Below are 18,983 nucleotides of genomic sequence, written 5' to 3' on the forward strand. Positions count from 1 at the left end.
AAAACGTGTCCAGACTACTTTCACTTTCAAAAAACCCACTTTCGAAAAAGCGATTGGATGAAGATATGCAAATTAACACCAAATTTGCATATCTCCTTTCAAAAAAAATGTAGTCTAGACATACCCAGACGGCGCATGCGATTTTCCTCTGTACCACGCAGGCAGCCAGCGGACTGTAACATCCCCGACTCCAAGGCACTGTGCTATTGCAATGGCTGGTGCACACCAGCCAGCGCTCCCTGTAAGCTGGGCACTTGTGCGGCCACTCGGGAGAGATCCCAATGCCGCCCAGCTGATTAGCAGAGCCCACAGCGAGGTTTGGTTTCTATGGGTGGTGCACATTCACACATGCCTCGGTACACATAACAATTTATTCCGCACATGGATGGAAAAAATCTGCATGTGGATGGGAAAAGTTACAGGGAACATCGAATCAGTGACCTCAAATATTCACCTCACCGTTTGTCATGCCGGTGCCAGGCATGTTCGGCCAGCATAATGGGTGTGTGGGGGGGTCTGACATGCACATCCCTGGTGGGTGCATGGGATACTGGTTGTCTTAGTCAGAGCAAGGACTTGGAATCAGGACTTAATTCCCAGCTCTGCCGGCAACCAGCTGGGCAGGCCACTTAGTGCCCTCCTGCTAAGACCTCCCAGGGCTGCTGCTCACAGCCACCGAGCACCTGCGGCGCCCACTGACTTCACTTGGGGTGCTCAGCACCTCCGAGCATCAGGCCGCTTACGATGATTCCTCCATCTCCGTGCCATGGCTCCCCCGACCAGGATGCTGGGACTGAGCTGCCTGGCTGGGGGGGGCTGCCAACGGGCCTGGGGGGCTCTGAGGCCAGTCTCCTGACACGTACAAACCTCTCACCTCTGCTGGCCGTCACATACACGCACTTCTTCTCCTTGCTGATTGGCCGCGGCTTGCCCGGCGCCCACGAGATGAAGTTGAGGAGGGAGCCGTCGGACCACCTGGGGAAGGCGATGATGGGACGTGTCAGTAGCGGCACACGGAAAGGGGGCGGAGCCAGTGGGGGGTGGAGCCAGCGGGGGGTATGGCTACTGATCAGGCAGACAAGTTCTTGCACAGTCGGAGCAGGAAAGCCCAGAGCTGGGGGCAACGCGATTCCTGCAGGGCAGGCTCTGGGCTGGGCAATTCTCCCTGCACCTGCAGCTGCTACCCACCAGCTGGGTGCTCTCGCCCGGCTTGGGCTGCCTCTAACCGAGGGGGACTTCAGAGCAGCCAGTGTGGGGCTGAGGAGTAATTCTGCTCCCATCCAAGCTCAGGGGAGCCTCGCCACTGGCTGCTGTGGAATGGGACCAAGGCTCCCTGTGGGCGGCATGGGCAGACATGTGGCTGGGGCACCTATTCCCCTCCCCAAAGGGCAGGCCCGGCACCAGCCAGGACAGAGCGCCCAGGGGAGCTCCCAGGCGAAGGTCAGATGGGAGGTTTCTGGGGGGAAGGACGGGGGGGGGGGGCTGGCTTGTGTGGTTACACTGGGCAGGCTCATGCCTCGCAGCACAGACTGTACCCGACTCCTGAGGCGGGTTTAACACTCTGTCAATACACAGAGGGCAGCCCACACCCACGGTGCCCGGCCCGCTGGCCCTCTTCTCACAGCAGAGAGGGTGATGAGCCAGCCTGAGCCAAGGGGCTGGCTGTTCCGCTGCAGCAGCAGAGGCTCGGGCTCCGAGACCCAGCTGCCAACGGCCCACCCGGACGTGGCCGGAACGGAACTCGGGGCTGGAGAGGCTCCGGGCTCAGCCCGCAGACAGTGAGCAAGGAGACACCCTGCCCGGCTCCTGCAGCTCTGGGCAGGCGTGTATCGGAGGGCAGAATGCCGACTCTCCCCAGCAAAGGCGTTTCCAGCCAGGGGAGCGGAGGAGTCCGGAACCCTGCCCCCGGCGCCCTCTCCCCGCCCCCCATAGCTGGAATGTAAGGTGGGGTTCCTGCTTGGGCTTGCACGGCAAGGCAGCCCTCTTCAGACCGGGGTGGGGGTAGGATGGAGGGCGGCGAGCGGGCTGCAGGGGGAGCGAGGGCACTCACTTGAATCGTCCGTCGTTTTCGTAGCTGTGCAGCCCGATCCACCAGTGCTGCTCCTGACCCCGGGAGAACTGGGAAACCCAAGCACGGGACGCGTCAGCGTGACAGGCAGAGCCCAGCCAATCCGACAGGCCCCACTCAGCTCCTGCCTCCTCCTCCAGGGCCTCCCGGGGCCGTCCGGGCTGCGTCCAGCAGTTTCTTCAGGCTTCCCCAAGGTCACAAACCCGACAGAGGTGCCCCCTCCCTCCCAATCCTGACGCGCCGTCCTCCAAAGGTAGAGCGGTCAGTGCCCATCCTCCTCCTGTCAGGAGCAGTGAGCTGCGTTCGCTGGTGCCAGTCAGCCCTAAGGCCAAGCCAGAGCCAATGTCTGCTCCCAGTTACATGGGTATGAATCCAGGGGGTCTGCTAGGGATGTGACGGTTTAACCAGTGGGGCTGGAGCACCCCCTGCTGTGGCAGTGAGGGTGGCGGCTGGGGGAGGGCCAGTTAACGACTAGCCAGTTAAACGGGATTTTACGAGCCCCGTATCTGCTGGTGCTGGCTTGTGCACGCTGGACTTAGATCACTGCCACCCTGCTCGGCTCTCGTGCGGGGAATCCAGCGTGGGAGGGAGCCGGTTCCCTGCCTGCGCAAACCCGCATCCAGCTAGCGGCAGCGCTGAGCGACACGCGGGGACCAGACACGCCCCCAGGGTGCCCTCTGCTGGGCTACATTCTCCTACCTTCTTCAGGCTCTGCCCCAGAAAGTCCAGCTCGGCTTGGCTGTGAACCGACACCAGCTCGGCTTGAAACCAGGTGCAGATGCGCTGAGCCTGCACCCAGGTCGAGTGATGCTCAAAGAATTTGTATTCGGCATCCTGGTACGGCAGCCACTCTTTGCTGCCTGCGGACACAGAGAGCAGAGGAGAGGAGGGTCAGCAGCAGCCCCTCTGCGGCTTCCTTGGCGTCTGTCACGCTTGCCACAGGTGCGGGGGAGCAAGAGACATTTTGTGCTGTGAGACAGTGACAGCTCCAGGGCAGCACCTGCTGTGCTAGCAGCCCCTTGGCAACTCGACCTCCTGCCTGATCCGTAGCCCCTCCGGCCAATCTCCCCGCAGCTCTGCTCATGCCCCCAGTATTGGATATCCAGCTCTGCCCCTCTAGTTTCCTCAGCTCTGCCTCTCCAACTCCCTCAGCTCCGCCCCTCCAGCTCCCTCAGATCCCTCAGCTCCGCCCCTCCGGCTCCCTCAGCTCCACCCCTCCAGCTCCCTCAGCTCTGCCTCTCCAGCTCCCTCAGCTCCGCCCCTCCAGCTCCCTCAGATCCCCCAGCTCCGCCCCTCCGGCTCCCTCAGCTCCACCCCTCCAGCTCCCTCAGCTCTGCCTCTCCAGCTCCCTCAGCTCTGCCCCTCCAGCTCCCTCAGATCCCTCAGCTCCGCCCCTCCGGCTCCCTCAGCTCCACCCCTCCAGCTCCCTCAGCTCTGCCTCTCCAGCTCCCTCAGCTCCGCCCCTCCAGCTCCCTCAGATCCCCCAGCTCCGCCCCTCCGGCTCCCTCAGCTCCGCCCCTCCAGCTCCCTCAGCTCTGCCTCTCCAACTCCCTCAGCTCCGCCCCTCCGGCTCCCTCAGGTCCCTCAGCTCCGCCCCTCTGGCTCCCTCAGCTCCACCCCTCCAGCTCCCTCAGCTCCGCCCCTCCAGCTCCCTCAGGTCCCCCAGCTCCGCCCCTCCAGCTCCCTCAGCTCCACCCCTCCAGCTCCCTCAGCTCTGCCTCTCCAGCTCCCTCAGCTCCCTCAACTCCGCCCCTCCGGCTCCCTCAGCTCCGCCCCTCCGGCTCCCTCAGCTCCGCCCCTCCGGCTCCCTGCCTCAGTTTCCCCCTATGTAAAACAGGGCCAGTGATGCTGCCTGAGCTCTGGAGGGGTTTCTGAGGGTTTGCTCATTAATGCTGTTAAGGCCTGGAAGGGGAGCTGCCGTTGGAAGGACACAGGGCCCACATAGCGGACGCAAACACCTCATGGGTCAGGCACTCGGTTCCACGAGGTGGACGCCAACGGGGAGATACGCACGAGAGGCAGAGTCTTCCCAGGGACGCGCACACACAACACAGGCCTCGGGGTGTGGGCACGCTCGGCAGGGGAGACAGACAGCGAGGGACACGCAGACTCCCACGTGCCCGGGACACACCTTGGGTGGTGACCTCTGGCTGCTTCACGTCAGCACCTGTTCAAACACAGAGAAGGGGGATGAGCAAAGCACCTGGATGTCGCTCGGCTCCTGCCCGCGAGCCGCAGCGGCTCCGATTCCTGCACGGGAGTCGCCTGCCCCCTTTCAGCCCAGGGCTGCGAAGCCAATCAGACAGATGGCAATTAGCTGGAAGTGGCCTCCCACGCCACGTGGCTTCGGCCGGCGGCAGCGTCCTGGGGCTTTCAAACCGCTTCTGACGGATGGATCCCGAGCCCGCAGGCATTCTTGATCAGCCGTCCGGGGCCGGGGGGGTGGTGATTTCAGAGGGATCCCAGAGAGCCCGGCACCAGCTGCTGGCACCTCGCAGAAGGAGGACTAGCGCTTGCACAAAAAGCCCTCTCTTCTCACGATCTACTGTACTTTTTCTTGTGCAAAAATGCGCTTGTAGTGTGGACACTCTGAGTTTTTGCACAAAAACTCTGCAGTATAGATGTAGCCTCTGTGTGGGCAGGGCAGTGTTTCGGGAGGGTTGATTTGTGGTTTTTTCTCTCCTCAGTCTGGGGCATTTCCTCCTCAGATGGATCTAGAGAGGCTCCCCAGAGAGGGTTCAGATCTGGCTAGGACGGCTTAGTTTTGTCTACACTGCACAAAAGGGGGTTTTTGACTCAGGTTAACTCACCTGGGTTACAACAGCAGCGAAGACGCAGGAACTCAGCTTTTACGTGGACTGGTGTGTGAGTTCACCCCAGACTCCTATCTAGGCTTGAAGTTGAGGGGCTAAGTTACCCTTCTTCACGGTTACTGTCACTCAAGTTAAGAACATGCTTATTTGTGCAACGAGGACACAGCCTGTTATAACCATGGAGGGGGCGGCTCCAGCCTCCAACAGGGAAAACTCCCTGGGGGCGTCTAGACTGGCAAGATTTTGCACAAAAGCGACTGCCTGTCTACACTGGCTGCGAGAATTTGCGCAAGAGCACTGACGTTCTAATGTAAGAATTCAGTGCTTCTTGCGCAAATACTTTGACGCTCCCGCTCAGGGATAAGCCCTCTTGTGCAAGAGGGCCGGTGTAGACAGGCACCTTAAGTTTTAGCGCAAGAAAGCCCGATGGCTAAAATGGCCATCAGAGCTTTCTTGCACAAAAGCGCGTCTATACTGGGCACGGATGCTTTTGCGCAAAAGCATCCGTGCCAATCTAGACGTTCCTTTGCGGAAATACTTTTAACGGAAAAACTTTTCCATTATAAGTATTTCCGCAAAATCATGCCAGTCTAGACACAGCCCCTGTGCCCACAAGCAGCCCCAAGAGAGCCCATGCCAGTGAGCCCTACAGACCCCTTTCCTACCACCGGGGCGTGGGAGACGTGCTTTGAGGTTGGCAGATGGGAGGCGTTGCAATCTCCCTGCAGGCCCTGCCTCAGCCCTGTGCCGCCTGGAGAGCCCGCGCTCCCTCTTACCTTTGGGCAGTTTGCAGATCCAGTCCAGCTGCGAGTCACACTGCATAGGCATCCACTGCAAGGAGGCCAGGTCCAACACGGCGCAGTTCCGGATGTCATCGTCGTCATGGTTACTGCGGTCAAAGTTGTGGTAGAAAAACTGGGAGCCAAGAAAGAAGGGCCGAGTTAGAGCCTGCAAACCCTTGGGAACTGGAGTCGCCCCTCTGGTCTGGTCTCCTGGAGCGACGGATCGGCGTGCCGGCCCATCTACAGCCACTCTGGCACTCAGATGCTTCCGTTGCGAGCAAACCCCTCCCATAATGCACCTGGCCAGTTGTGCAGCGCTGCACCCCCCCCCCCACAAGTGCCCAGATAATCCCAGCAGTGCAACAACTGACTGCCCAGCTCCGCCTCCTTCCCCACTGCCCTATGCGTCTGGGGCAGGACAGCTGTGCGTTCTAAGGCGCAGGGCATCGGAGTTGGGATACCAAGGGCCACCACGGCTCACAACATTATCCAGCCCTGTGTCTCACACACAGTCCCAGCAGCTGTTCCATGGTGGGATCAGGTTGAGGTGGGAACTAGGGATGTAAGCGACTAAGTGACTAGTCAACTATCCAATAAGGAAGAGCTTATTGGACAGTTGACACCTTAGTTGACTAGTCGCCCCCTCCCCTTGCTGCCTCTATCACAAAGAGGCAACAAGGGATGGAAGAGGAGGGGTGCTGGGGGGAGCAGGCTCAAAAGCCAGTCCCCCCAGCTCCAGCTCCAGCTTGGTGGGACGGGGCAAGGGTGCAGCGGCGGCGTTTCCTCTTTGAAACACTGCGTGGAGCCCAGGACACCCCACTGGGCCTGGGCTTCATGCGGTTCCAACTTTGAAAAGTCAAGAGCCCCTGCTGAGGCTCTTGTACATTTCAAAGGTGGAACAAGCACTTATTTAACATCCCTAGTGGGAACTGGAACTTTGTGTCTGCATCTCTTGCAAAGCCCACACTGTGCAGCAGAAGGATCAGGTATGAAGGAATAGGCCAGTGGTTTTCAACTGTGGTCCAGGAACTCGGGGGATCCACAGACTATGGCTGAGATTTCCAAAGGGGTCCCCCACGTCCGTTCAAAACTGCCTAGAAGCTTGCAAATGAAAACAGGTTGAAAACCACTGGATTAGGTAAAAGGGAAGCCCAGCCTCCATGGTTCGAACTAGGGTGGCTAATGTAGTCATTCGAACTTGCAAATGAAGCCCGAGATTTAAATATCTCCATTAACGGCACTAGAGTGACGCCTGCCTGCACCAGCCCTGAGCAAATTCCAGATCACTAACAGTCCCCTTGGCCTCCTTACAATGCCCCTTGCGGACTCCACTTCCTGGCCTGAACTACCGCACTGCACTGCCGAACAGCTGCTCTCCTCCACCCCAGAGGTGGCTGCATTTCAGCAACGGGCGAAGTGGCTCCTGCAGAGCTATCTCTGTCAATAGTGTGCAGCCAGCCTGTCCAGCACTTTGAGGTCTTTGGAGGCCAATCTGCCATCCCTGCAGCAGCCCTGCTGGCTTCGGTGCTCACGGCACGGCTGGGCCAGCACCCATCATGGAGCACAGTGCGTCCGTACTCACCCCAAGGCCGTCGCTCCACTGCCAGCTCCTCTCTGCTCCAGGATCCCGCCGGTTCAAGCCGATCCAGAACCAGTGCTGCTCATGGATCTCCGGTTCCGATTCACTGGAAGAAACCACGAGGAGCTGGTGAAGTGGGGGGAGGGGAAAACACTCTTGCCGTCTCTTTCCTTTAGCATGGAGCTGGAGGGGAGTGACCAGGAAGAATCCCTGGGCCAGTTCTAATGCTCTAGGGATGCCCAGCAGTGAGAACAGGCAGAACACAGTCGGTACAGCCCACAAGGCATCTGCAACCGCCATTTTATCCCCATCCCTGGGAATATCACTGACAAAAATCACGTGCACTTCCAAGTCGGGCACTCGTGTGTGCACGCTTTGCTGACCGTGCACACAGGCCCATCTGTGCGCGTGCACACAGACACGGGGCATAAGGAAGTAGGGATGGAAGAGTTGAAACAATTAACCCGTTAACTGATAAGCTGTTAACAGTTAACTCTGCTAGGGAGCGCAGGGCCAGTAGCCGTGGGGCTGGCAGCCCCAGGGCCTGTTTAACTGAGCAACTGATGGAATTTTGATTGGTGACACGGCAAGTATTTTTTAACCCTTTTTACATCCCTTTAAGAAATGCCACACGAGCTCAGCCCAAAGGGCAGCCAGCCCCAGTGCCCTGTCCGAGCGTCTTCAGCGAAAGGCGCAGGATCCCCAGCTGAGGATTGTGGAATAATCTACTCAAGGTAGGAGCTCCTCAGATGAGGCTTGTGACGGAATTTCGTCCTGTGGCAGGAAGCGTCACGCTCCTTGGTTTAAATCTTTACTGTGTAACTCTGGATATTCTCATTAGCCATGTAAATGCCTGGAGTCCTGCTAGGATGCAGGCCTCCGCACGATCTTGCGGCAATGAGTTCCACTGGCCAATCATCCCTTAGGTTAAAAAAAATGGGGTTTCCTTATTTCCCAGCTTGCTCCCTATAATGTCACTGAGCAGCTCCTTCTTCTGACAAGGCAGGGTACACAGCTCTGTGTTTCTCACTCGTCCACTTGGCATTTTATATTCTTACAAGCTTATCCATCGCCTGGGGCTCCGGGCACCCACTCGAGCCTAAACAGTGGGCATCTGTTTCACACCCGTGTTGCCTCCCCAAAGGTAAACAGCTCGTCTTTTCAGCCTCGTGGACAACGCACACTCAGTTACACTCCCACTCAGGCCAGTGCACACACTCTGCCTACGAAGCCGCACATGCACCAAGACACCCGCATGCATCCTGGCCCGCGAGCACACGTGGAGTCTTGTACGCATGGCCAGTCGCCGGGGTGCAAGAGAGCGTGGGCACGCCCACCACCACCAGCATTCGCACGCGCCCTCGCCGCCTGTATTCGCACGCGCCCTCACCGCCTGCATTCGCACGCGCCCACCACCACCAGCATTCGCACGGCCCTCGCCGCCTACATTCGCATGCGCCCTCACCGCCTGCATTCGCACGCGCCCTCACCGCCTGCATTCGCACGCGCCCACCACCACCAGCATTCGCACGGCCCTCGCCGCCTACATTCGCACGGCCCTCGCCGCCTACATTCGCACGCGCCCTCGCCGCCTGCATTCGCACGCGCCCTCACCGCCTGCATTCGCACGCGCCCTCGCTGCCTACATTCGCACGCGCCCTCGCCGCCTGCATTCGCACGCGCCCTCACCGCCTGCATTCGCACGCGCCCACCACCACCAGCATTCGCACGGCCCTCGCCGCCTACATTCGCACGCGCCCTCACCGCCTGCATTCGCACGCGCCCTCACCGCCTGTATTCGCACGCGCCCACCACCACCAGCATTCGCACGGCCCTCGCCGCCTACATTCGCACGCGCCCTCGCCGCCTGCATTCGCACGCGCCCTCGCCGCCTGCATTCGCACGCGCCCTCGCCGCCTGCATTCGCACGCGCCCTCGCTGCCTACATTCGCACGCGCCCTCGCCGCCTGCATTCGCACGCGCCCTCGCCGCCTGCATTCGCACGCGCCCTCGCCGCCTGCATTCGCACGCGCCCTCGCCGCCTGCATTCGCACGCGCCTTCGCCGCCTGCATTCGCACGCGCCCTCGCCGCCTGCATTCACACGCGCCCTCGCTGCCTTCACACCCCACTACTCACCCGAAGATCTTGTTCAGCGTGTTGGCTACAAAATGCTCCTCCTCGTAGCTGGCCAGGCTGAGCAGCTGGGCCCCCAGCTCACGGCAGAACAGCTGGGCCAGAATCCAGGTCTTCTTGTCCTGCAGCTTGTCGTAGTTAAACACCTAGCGGGGGAGGGAGGGGCGACAGGAGGGCTCTTTGACCTGATCCCTGCCCAGGAGACGCTGAGTCCCCTCCCGCCTGGGCTCTAGTGCATCTGGCGAGGTCGGCCTGGTCCCCAGGTTCCCAGCGGCACAACCGGCACCTGCCACCGCACTCAGAGCCCTGGGCCACATTCTGTGTTTCAAAGAGCCTCAGGTGCCGGCAGGTGCCACTCACCGCTTGGCGACACCCAGGGCCAGCCCCATAGCACCGGCTGGCCCGGGCGGGCCTGTGAGGGCCATGAGCAAGGGGAGGGGAGGGCGGCTGGCTCCCCAGAGCAAGCAGGATTCACCTGCCACCCCATAATGCTTAGCGCAAGGAGGACTGCTCAGCCAGCCCCACAGCAGTCCGGGGCCGAGGGACTGGGGCGGGGGGGTGGCTTGCCTTCCAAACTCCGCCAGGCCAGCAGCAAAGGGGGAGGGGGAGACATGCCCAGCGTGGCGAACCTGCCCCCTGCCTCCGGCCCCACACTGCTCTGCAGCTCCCCACACACGGAGGCCAACACGCTGCCCGGAGAGTCCAGCACCCTCAGCAGCGCTGGGCTCCCAAGGTGTGTGGGGAGAGCAAGCCCATCGCTCTCTCCTCACCCACGCAAAAAGGAGGGTGTGCCGGGCTGCTGGGCCTCTGCATCCCGCCTCGGGGCAGGGCCGGGGCTTAGGGCAGGCTCCTGGGGAGGGCCCGCGTGGGACAGCCTCAGCCTCTCTTGCTCCCAGAAGCGGAGAGCGGCTCTGTTCGCACCCTCCCTCCGGTCCCTGCTCGTCAGGCTAGGGGTGTTCAAATGAGGTTAATTAACTCGTTGAGTAGTCGATGGAATTGTTATCGACTAATCAACGGGGGAAGGCTGCCTGCCCCCCGGCTCCTTCTGCGTTTCACAGCAGGGTTCGGTCCCGGCCCTGTGGCAATCCTAGACTGGCACTGCGGGGCGGGATGCAGGACACAGAGCGTGTCTATACTGCACGCCAAGCCTGGGTCCATTCCCCCCCCAGTGGGCCCGGTGCTTCCAAGGCAGGGCTGGTGGTGAACCGGGGTTACAGCAGCTGGGCCCGGGGCTCTCGGCCGGGCCAGCGTGTCCGCACCGCACTACACCAAGCGTCCGACGCGGGTCTGCAGCCTGAGCTGAGTCCACACGGCAACACGATGGGGCTTGGCTCGGTGCCTCAACAGGGCTTGGGCTCACCCCCACCTCCCACAGCGGCCTAGGGCCCGGAGCCTGAGTGCTTGCTGGCCAGGGGCCTCCTGGCTTCCACGTGCACGGAGGGGAGCCCGGCCTCACACCCAGCGTGGGGCGCAGACAAACCCGGAGAACTCTGCTGTCTTCCCTGGGGCCTGCTGACCCCTTACCTTGTAGCAGTGCCGGAGCTTGGGGTCCGAGCTCCACCCCTGGGGGCAGGAGCCCGTGAGGCTGGGCGTGGGGTACGGGGCTGGTAACTCAGGGTTCACCGGGGTGCCCAGGTTCTGCCTGCAGATGTATTTGGCCTTGAACGTGTTGCAGTTCTTCACGTCCCACAGCCCCATGGAGCTCCCTGTGGCCAGGGCCACGCAGCCGCCTCTGCTGTAACCTGGAACGCTCGAGGGAAGGGGGCAGACGGGCCGTGAGCCGACAGCAGACCCCCGCCACCCGCCCATCCCCAGCCCACCCTCCTGCGGCCCCGGTGGTGCCACCCTCCAGGGGTAGGAAGGAGAAATGGAAGGGAGCCGCCAGGTGCACGCTGGAGCATCCCCCTGCCGACTGGCTGCGGGGCCGGGCTGCCGTGGGAGATGGCCCCAGCGCCCAAGAGACTGGCCTGCGATGGCGTTTTGCTTTGCCCAGCCCTTTGGGATCCTGCCTGTGCTCTCCCCTCCTGGGTCAGGGTCTGCTCTCCTCACACGCAGGACAGGGAGGTGGAGAGCCGCTGTCCTCCTCGGGTTACTGCCTGGGTCTAGCTGGGAGGAGAGCCATGGGAAACGAGGGGAGCATGGGCAGCCGGTATGCTAGCCGCCAGGCGTGGCCCCGCCCACGCTCCGCCCCCAGAACACCTGCTGTCGGCATTCCGGGGGCGGAGTGTTGCTGCCCCCAGCACCCACCCTCCCCGTGCTCTGGGGCTGGGCCTTGCAGCACGCTCTCCTCCCGTCCCCCACTGCTCCGGGGCTGGGGTGAGTGCATGTCTACCCACTAGCCCTCTCCCCGTGGCCTCTTTCCTATGGGGGAAGGGCGGGGCCTTGGCAGAAGGGGCGGGGCTGGAGGTGTGGCTGGGGCCTTGCCTCCCCCAGCCCTACCTTCCCCAACCGCCCATGTAGGGGAGGCAACAGACACGCATGTGGCACGCTCCCCCCTCTCCCAGCTGGCGTTACCGGGCTGGTTGCGGTTCCAGTGGGTGTACATGACCTCGTCGCCGCTCAGCCAGCGGAACGAGCCGGTCTCATTGATGTCCTGCAGCGCTGTCCAGAAATACTCGCTGTCCCAGCCGTAGATCAGGCTGCTGACATACGCCTGCTCAAACCTGACACGGGCGAGAGAAGTGGGATGCCCACGGTGAGTCTGGGGCTGTGGAGCTGTTCCGGGTCCCACACGGCCCAGGCTGTAGACTCGGGTTTTCAGCTCTGGAGATCCCCAGTTCAGCCCCCAGCAGCTGTCACACAAGCAGGACAGTCGCCAGCGCTTCCAGCTGTTGCCCCGCTAATTAACTTTACCTCCTGCGGGACGTACCCGGCTCCCCGTTACGCAGCTGGAGGAATGGGGCATGACTTGCCACAAGGGCACAGCCAGGCACTCCGTGGCAATAGAAACCAGGGGTCCTGCCCCCCAGACCATGTTCAGACCCACAGGAATGTTGAGCACCAAGCGGGGGGACGGGAGACTCTGGGCGTGTCCCCGAGGGAATGGAACCTGAACCCCCTGACTGCAGAGCTAATCCCCAGAGCGCCCCCACCTGTTGGTGATGGTGACGAGGGTGGCCCCAAAATCGACGCACATCTTCCGTGCATCACTGTAGGTCACACGGTCTTCTCCTAGCCAATAGCAAGAGGGGCTGTGCCATTTCCAGCCCTGGGACAAGAGAAGACAATGAAGGAAAGACATCTCACAGACTTCAGTGCCAGCTGAGCGATGTGCTTTCCCAGTGCCCTTAACCCACAATGCAAAATTGTCCAGTGGAACTCCCTGCTACAAGATGTTACTGAGCCCAGGAGTCTAGTAGGATTCACAAAGGGGATGAGACATTTACATGAATAAGAATCTCTGCAGTTCCACTAGTTAGGACAAAACAATCCTGCTCCAGCACATAATCAGAAGGAGCTTCCCCCAAAGACACGTTATTGAAGAAGAGTCTGAATTTTCCTCCTCAAGCAGCTGATGGTGGCTACGTTAGAGCCAGGAGACCGGTCCAAGATAACCCCTGGGTCTGTTCCGGCCTGGCGATCTCTATGCAACTAACTAGAGTTACTTAGGAAAGCAGTATTGTGTCTCATCCATAATCCACCGCAGAGCCCCCTGCTCCCCTGGGCTCAGCACAGTGTCAAGGCCTGGCTCACCAACATGCTTCCTGAAACACCCTGGGTTTTCCTTGGGAGGTCTCCCATCCCCTCGCTAACCCGGCTCGACCCGCGTTCTCTTGTGAGATCCAACAAGCTTGCAGCAAGAGGCGAGGGCGCAGGAAAAACAGCCAGGCAGCTTCAAAGCCACAGAAAGTTCCTGCCTTGCCAACAGCCCACCCTGGAGGGGCGGCTCCGAGAGGGGAAGACAATCCGCTGCTTATGCAGGAAGGCTGAGCAAACAGCAGTCCCACCGCAGTCGCTTTAATAGCCCTGGTGTGCGGATGCCGGAGCCTCTGTGGAGCTGAGGGCACAAGAGGGTCTATTCTCTGCCAGCGCGGCGTAAGCAGTGTGGGCTGACGGGCAGGAGGGACTCCGCAGCCCGCTCCAGCAGCCCTCGGCAAAGGCAGCAGCAGCCCCTCTGCACAGAGGGCTCGGCCACTGCAGGACAAGGGAGGACGAGAGAAGAGTCAGAACCAAAGAGCCAGGAGGGGGTGAGCCTGAGGCCGGGCGTGTGGGGAGGGAGCTAGTGGAGGTGCACAATGTCCAGCACCAAGTCACCTTGCTGCAGTAGGGTGCTGCCTTCACCCCCCCGCTGGCAATAAGCCCGAGCCCAACCACGAGCATGAACCCCCAGCCCAGAGGCCCCCCTGAATCCGGAGCCCCGTCCTGCACCCCAGACCCGTCATTCCTGGCCCCCACTCCAGAGCCTGCCAGAAGATATAACCATGTTGGGTCGCAAGCATCAAGTTTTCTTCAACTGGGTCACGAGAAAAGAAGTTTGCAAACGGCCGAGCCAGAGCACGGGCTGCTCGACACGGCGAATCCAGAGAGTCTGACGGAGGGAACCAGGGGGGCTGGATGGCTGTATCCCTGAGACCGGCCGGCCGGGCATGAATTCAGCTGCCTCCCATTACTCACAAGCTGCCTTCACTCCCCCTTGGTACTTCTCTGGGAAGCGGGGCTGTTGTCCCTTCTTGCCCAGGCTGTGCAGCACCGGTGCGGAGTACCCAGTCAGCCCCCGAGCCCTGTTTTCCTCGCCGTGGGCAGTGTGTGTGCGAGGGGGGCCGGCGTGTGACACGGGCTGCGTAGCGCGGGCTGGAACAAGGCTGCAGAGAGGTACAGGCCGGCCCTCAGCGGGGCTCTGCGTTCCATATTGCAAACGGCAAAGAGCTGGGGCCAGGGGAGCAAAGGAGTCGATTTCTCTTCGTTACAATCTGCAGTCCCCGGATCTCAGTCCCTGCTCCCTTGGCAATCCAGGGGCGACGGCCTGCACACAGAGGGTGTGTCTAGACTACAGAGTTTTGTCGACAAAAGTCCACTTTTGTCGACAAAACTATACCTGCGTCTACACTACCGCTGAGGTCTGTCGACATAACGTCGACAGAACTCAGCAGTTTTGTCGACGCTGGTAAACCTCATTTTACGAGGCATAACGCCTTCTGTCGACAGAGTTCTGTCGACAGAAGGTGTTATTGCATGTAGGGTTGTGTCTAGACTACAGGGTTTTGTCGACAAAGCAGCTTGGCCCTTGCTCCAGGCAGCAGCTTGCTTTGTCGACAGAACTGAATGTGTCTGGACGCTCTTTGTCGACAGAAGCTTTGTCGACAGTATCTGTCGACAAAACTTCTGTCGACAAAAGCCTGTAGTCTAGACGTACCCAGAGGCATGTTCTCTGAGCGAACTCACTCTGCTGCTCTCTAGCTCCGCACGTCGACCGGCCGAGCTGGGATGGGAAATCACAAGAACTGGTGGGGGAGGATGATCCGCCGCCTGGCGTGCTCCAAGTCAGGGCTGAGCCCAGTGCTCCGGTTGGGTGGGCAGCAGGGAACACTGCCCTATGTGGCACCTTTCGGCAGATCAGCCGAGGTCTGGAGCACAGATGGTTGCGGAAGATCAAATGGCACTTTTCCCTGGGAGGGAGGCGTTCTGTCTCTGTCGTTATTTAGGCTGGTACGAACAGTTTGCCCGGAGGCTGGATTCTTCGCCCCGTCCTCTCCTAAGCAGTTTGTAGCACTCCTGAGAGATGTTAAACCCGCCGATGAGACCCGCCTTAGAGGTGTCTGAGTCGGGTGGGAGAAGCGATCCCCAGAGAAATGCAGTTTGAGTTCCTTGAGGATGGAGGATGCTACCGTAATTGCTGGTCACCAGGGCCTTATTGTAATTTGCATCAGGCTTTTCATCTGGGGGGTGAAACTCATGAATAACTATCACCTGTTGCAGCCTTCGTGGGCATCAGGTGAGTGAGTACTGTCCTCGTTTCATGAGATGGGGAAACTGAGGCAGGGAGCAACTTGGCAACGGTGATGCAGTGTGACTGCGCCGAGCCAGGAACTGAGCCCAGAAGTCTTAAACACAAGCACTGACAAAGAGGGCAGGCAGCAGGAAGCTCCTCTGGGATGCAGGGCAGCATCGGGGTCCCCTCCGGAGACAACGGGTTCCCAGAAAGAAAATCACGCAGGTGCAAAGAGCCCAGTGCGATCAGATCGTGGCCCTTGCTCCAGGCGGCAGACAGCAACACCACAGGGACGGGGTGAGGAGCGTGGACAAAACAAGGGGTCTTAACCTCAGTGGGACCCCTCCAATGCAGGGCACCTCACAAGCTTCCACCCTGGGCTGCCCTGCTCCATCTATGCCCAGCTAGGGCTCCCTGCAACACCACTGGCCGGAGGGCATCGAGGACCTGCTGGCCACAGGCAAAACAATCCCCCGGCAGAGATGCTTCTGTTTCCGATTCCGGCTGAAGGAATCTGGCTGGGAGGAGAGCGGCCGCACAGCGAACCCCCCTCCCGCATGCGCGCACACCGCACCCCCCTGCCGGCTAACAGGCCGGCAGTCAAGCTTGTCAAAACCTCAACTCCGGGGACGTTCCTCATCTCACCAGAGTCTCAGCGCACCAAGGGGCCCCGCCGGAGCCAAGAGTGTCGCTGCTGACCTCCGGCAGACTCCGGGCGTCCCCCCACCGCCTGCCAAAGCCAGCGGCATGCAGGGGAGGCGGGAGGGAAGAAAGGGGAGCAACAGGAAAGACAAGAAAGCCTGCGGGCGGCTGCTAATTGCTCTAGAACAAATGCTGCCCTAGCAACTGCTTTAATCCTCCATGCCAGGCTTTTTATACGAAGCGGCTGTTTCATCAGCCCGTTTGCTCCCCACTCCCTCCGGCAGGCGGATCAAACACACTTACAGGAGAGCAGGAGGGAACCCAAACCTGCAGGCTCATTCACTGATTATGGCCCATGGAGCCATCCTGGGCCCAGCCTTCCCCTGGCAGGGAACCGTGTACTGCAGCCTCGACTGCTCCCCTGCTGACAGGTCAGAGAGGCCAGGCAATGCTGCAGCTGGATGGGGCTGCTGTGAACCCAGCGTCTGCCAGCTCCGCAGAATCTTTCCAACCAGCTGATCGAGAAGCATGGAACTCCCAGCCCTACCAGGCCACAACCATCCCCCTGGGCTGGCGCCAGCTTGTTCCCTGCATCACCGTTCTCAAAAGCGCCGCACGGTTTGGCGCCAAACGTCTCCACGCAGGAGAGACTGGGTAGGGGGCGGTCGAGACCAATGTCCAGCAGGAGCACACGCCCACACTGCACGACCCGTCAGAGCTGCGCACTGGGCCTCAGATGGATGGGAGAGCGTGCCACGTGCCGGCATGAGCCAAACTCCGTGGGACCCATGTCTGCCCTTCCTGCAAAGACCACCCAATGAGGCTCTCTGCCTATTTACAAACGTTAACCCCGAAAGGCCCTGGAACCTAGGGTTGCCAGATGGTTTCAACACACTTGACATTACATCACAATCGACATTACATCTTATATAGAAAATACCAGACGTTGATATTTTCTCATTTCTATTTTCTCAATTTGTTTCCTGAACAGAAAGCTCAAATACTGGACTGTCCGGTTCAAAACCGGACTCCTGGCAACCCTACTGGAACCGGACTCGCGGAGGCTAGTGGCAATGCGGGGGGGCTGGCAGATGGCCACAGCTGGGTGGTACACAGACCCGCGTCAGTGAGGGTCCACTGTTAGCAGCCTTAGTACTGAAAAAGAGAGGGGAGTGTGATATAATTATACCTAGCTCCTATGTGGCACTTTTTACCTGCAGCTTTATAAAGGCAGCCAGTGTCATTATCCATAGATGACAGGTGGGGGGAACAGGCACACCCAAAGCCTCCCAGCGGGCCAGTGGTGGAGCCGGGAACAAACCCCTGGTCTCCCGAAGCTCAGACCAGTGCACTATCCACTAGGCAACATTGCCACCTCCAAGTTCCCAAGCGTGTATCCAAGACACAGAGTCCATCTGAGCTAAGCAAGGTGCTTCTCTTCTGCAAATCTGGCCTGTTTTGGTGCAGACCCGGGCCTCAGTGTGCGCCTGAAAATCGGGCCCCTGGCAGGGCGGCGAGTGGATGCTGCAGGAGAGCCCGCAGGAAGGAGGCCTCGCTTTGGACAACATCCCCATGGCAGCGGCGCCGGTCTCTGAGGCAAAGAAGCTTCCGGCACTTTGGCCTCAAGCACCCGTGCTCTGGAGCAACCGGACCCACTCGAAGCTCACATGCCGCCCCCTTTGCGGCTAGTCCCGCGTGCGCTTCATCCCACTGCGGGGCAGGCGCGCGACCTCCTTTCAACGCGTGGGCCCCCCGGCTCCTTTGCAACGTATCAAGGCACCTTCCCATAGCCCACAGGAGCTGCTTTTCCCTTGCTTCAAACCCAGTACTCCTGGCTCTCGGGCCCTCTTGGGGCTGCCACGCAGAGCAAGATGCTCAGCAGAAGAACAGTACAAGTTTTTTTCTGGCAGAAAATTTGCTAATGAGGGACTCATTAGCATAAGTCACATTATTAGCATATTTTCTGCTGTTTCTTTTTGTGCAAGGGGTTTTTGCATAAAAAGAAGCAGCATGGATGGGGTTTTTGCACAAAAACCCGGTTTTGTGCAAGATCCTTATGCTTATCCGGGGGTTTTGCACACACAAAAAAGTCCTCACTGCTTTTTTTGATGCAAAAACCCCTTGCGCAAAAAGAAACAGCAGAAAATATGCTAATGATGTCACGACTTATGCTAATGAGTCCCTCGTTAGCATATTTTCTGCCAGAAAAATCTTGTAGTGTAGACGTAGCCCTGGGGAACTGGGTTGGGGAGGGGACAAACACAGACCAGTTTCAGGGTGAGACCAGGGCACCTGTCCTATTCCCACCGGTTTGCCTGTCACTTGCCTACCAAGGGCCCACACACAACAGCAGGGGAACAGGCTTTGCCTGTTCACACTGGTGCTTCACAGCGCTGGTGCTTGCTGTGCTAGGAGAGGCCTTTTCACACCCTGGAGCCAGAAAGTGGCAGCGCAGTGAAGTGCTGGTGCAGACTAGCCTGAGGGGGAACAGATGGAAGATGGGAATTTTCCAGCTGCACTCAGAACCGCCCGCCCACCCCGCTGTGTTCGCACGAGCTGCCCCGCCCTGCGCTCTCGTGGCTGGGAGAAGAGGGTGCACACGGCTGGTCCCTATCCACTGTACCCCTCAGTGAGAGCAGTGGGGCTGGTATTTCAGAGCTCCACCCCCTCCTGCCAGCGAGTGGCCACGCTCGTCCTCTCAGCACCCTGTATCGCACCAGACCCGGGCCAGCATGCAGTTAGACAGGGAGGGGGAGGCAGCCGGGCATTGCGTAGCTGGCCTGAGGCAAGGGCGGCTGCACGTCGGGACACCATGCAGCTGGACAGTGTGAGATAGCACACAGCTGTCACGAGCCACCTCCCCACAGGCCTTCGGCACGCTGTCCGGGATCCAGGCGCTCAGAGGGGGCTGTGTGGGGTGGTTTGTCTTCCCTCCTCGTTGCTCAACTTTAACTTTCTCCTCCCAAATCCCCTTTTCTATTTCCCGCCAGGTGAAGGGCCCAGGGATCTATCAGAGACACGTGAGGGCAACAGCTC

At 60.1% G+C, this 18,983-nt stretch overlaps 1 protein-coding gene across 2 annotated transcripts in view; it reads right to left on the reverse strand.

The window, feature by feature from the left end:
• The window catches only part of MRC2 (mannose receptor C-type 2), an 85,417-nt gene that overhangs the window by 14,903 nt on the left and 51,531 nt on the right, over window positions 1-18,983 (reverse strand). For both annotated transcript variants that reach the window (XM_075911591.2, XM_075911590.2), the window contains exons 10-19: window positions 12,469-12,584; window positions 11,891-12,039; window positions 10,901-11,118; window positions 9,380-9,522; window positions 7,246-7,348; window positions 5,658-5,796; window positions 4,200-4,235; window positions 2,768-2,928; window positions 2,051-2,118; window positions 875-975 (exon numbers count right to left, since the gene is read on the reverse strand). In XM_075911591.2, coding sequence (XP_075767706.1) covers window positions 875-975; window positions 2,051-2,118; window positions 2,768-2,928; window positions 4,200-4,235; window positions 5,658-5,796; window positions 7,246-7,348; window positions 9,380-9,522; window positions 10,901-11,118; window positions 11,891-12,039; window positions 12,469-12,584 — 1,234 coding nt within the window. The remainder of the gene's footprint in view (window positions 1-874; window positions 976-2,050; window positions 2,119-2,767; window positions 2,929-4,199; window positions 4,236-5,657; window positions 5,797-7,245; window positions 7,349-9,379; window positions 9,523-10,900; window positions 11,119-11,890; window positions 12,040-12,468; window positions 12,585-18,983) is intronic.

This window comes from Pelodiscus sinensis, chromosome 29 (assembly GCF_052426305.1).
Source record: "Pelodiscus sinensis isolate ZL-2025 chromosome 29, ASM5242630v1, whole genome shotgun sequence".
Classification (NCBI taxonomy): Eukaryota; Metazoa; Chordata; order Testudines; family Trionychidae; genus Pelodiscus; species Pelodiscus sinensis.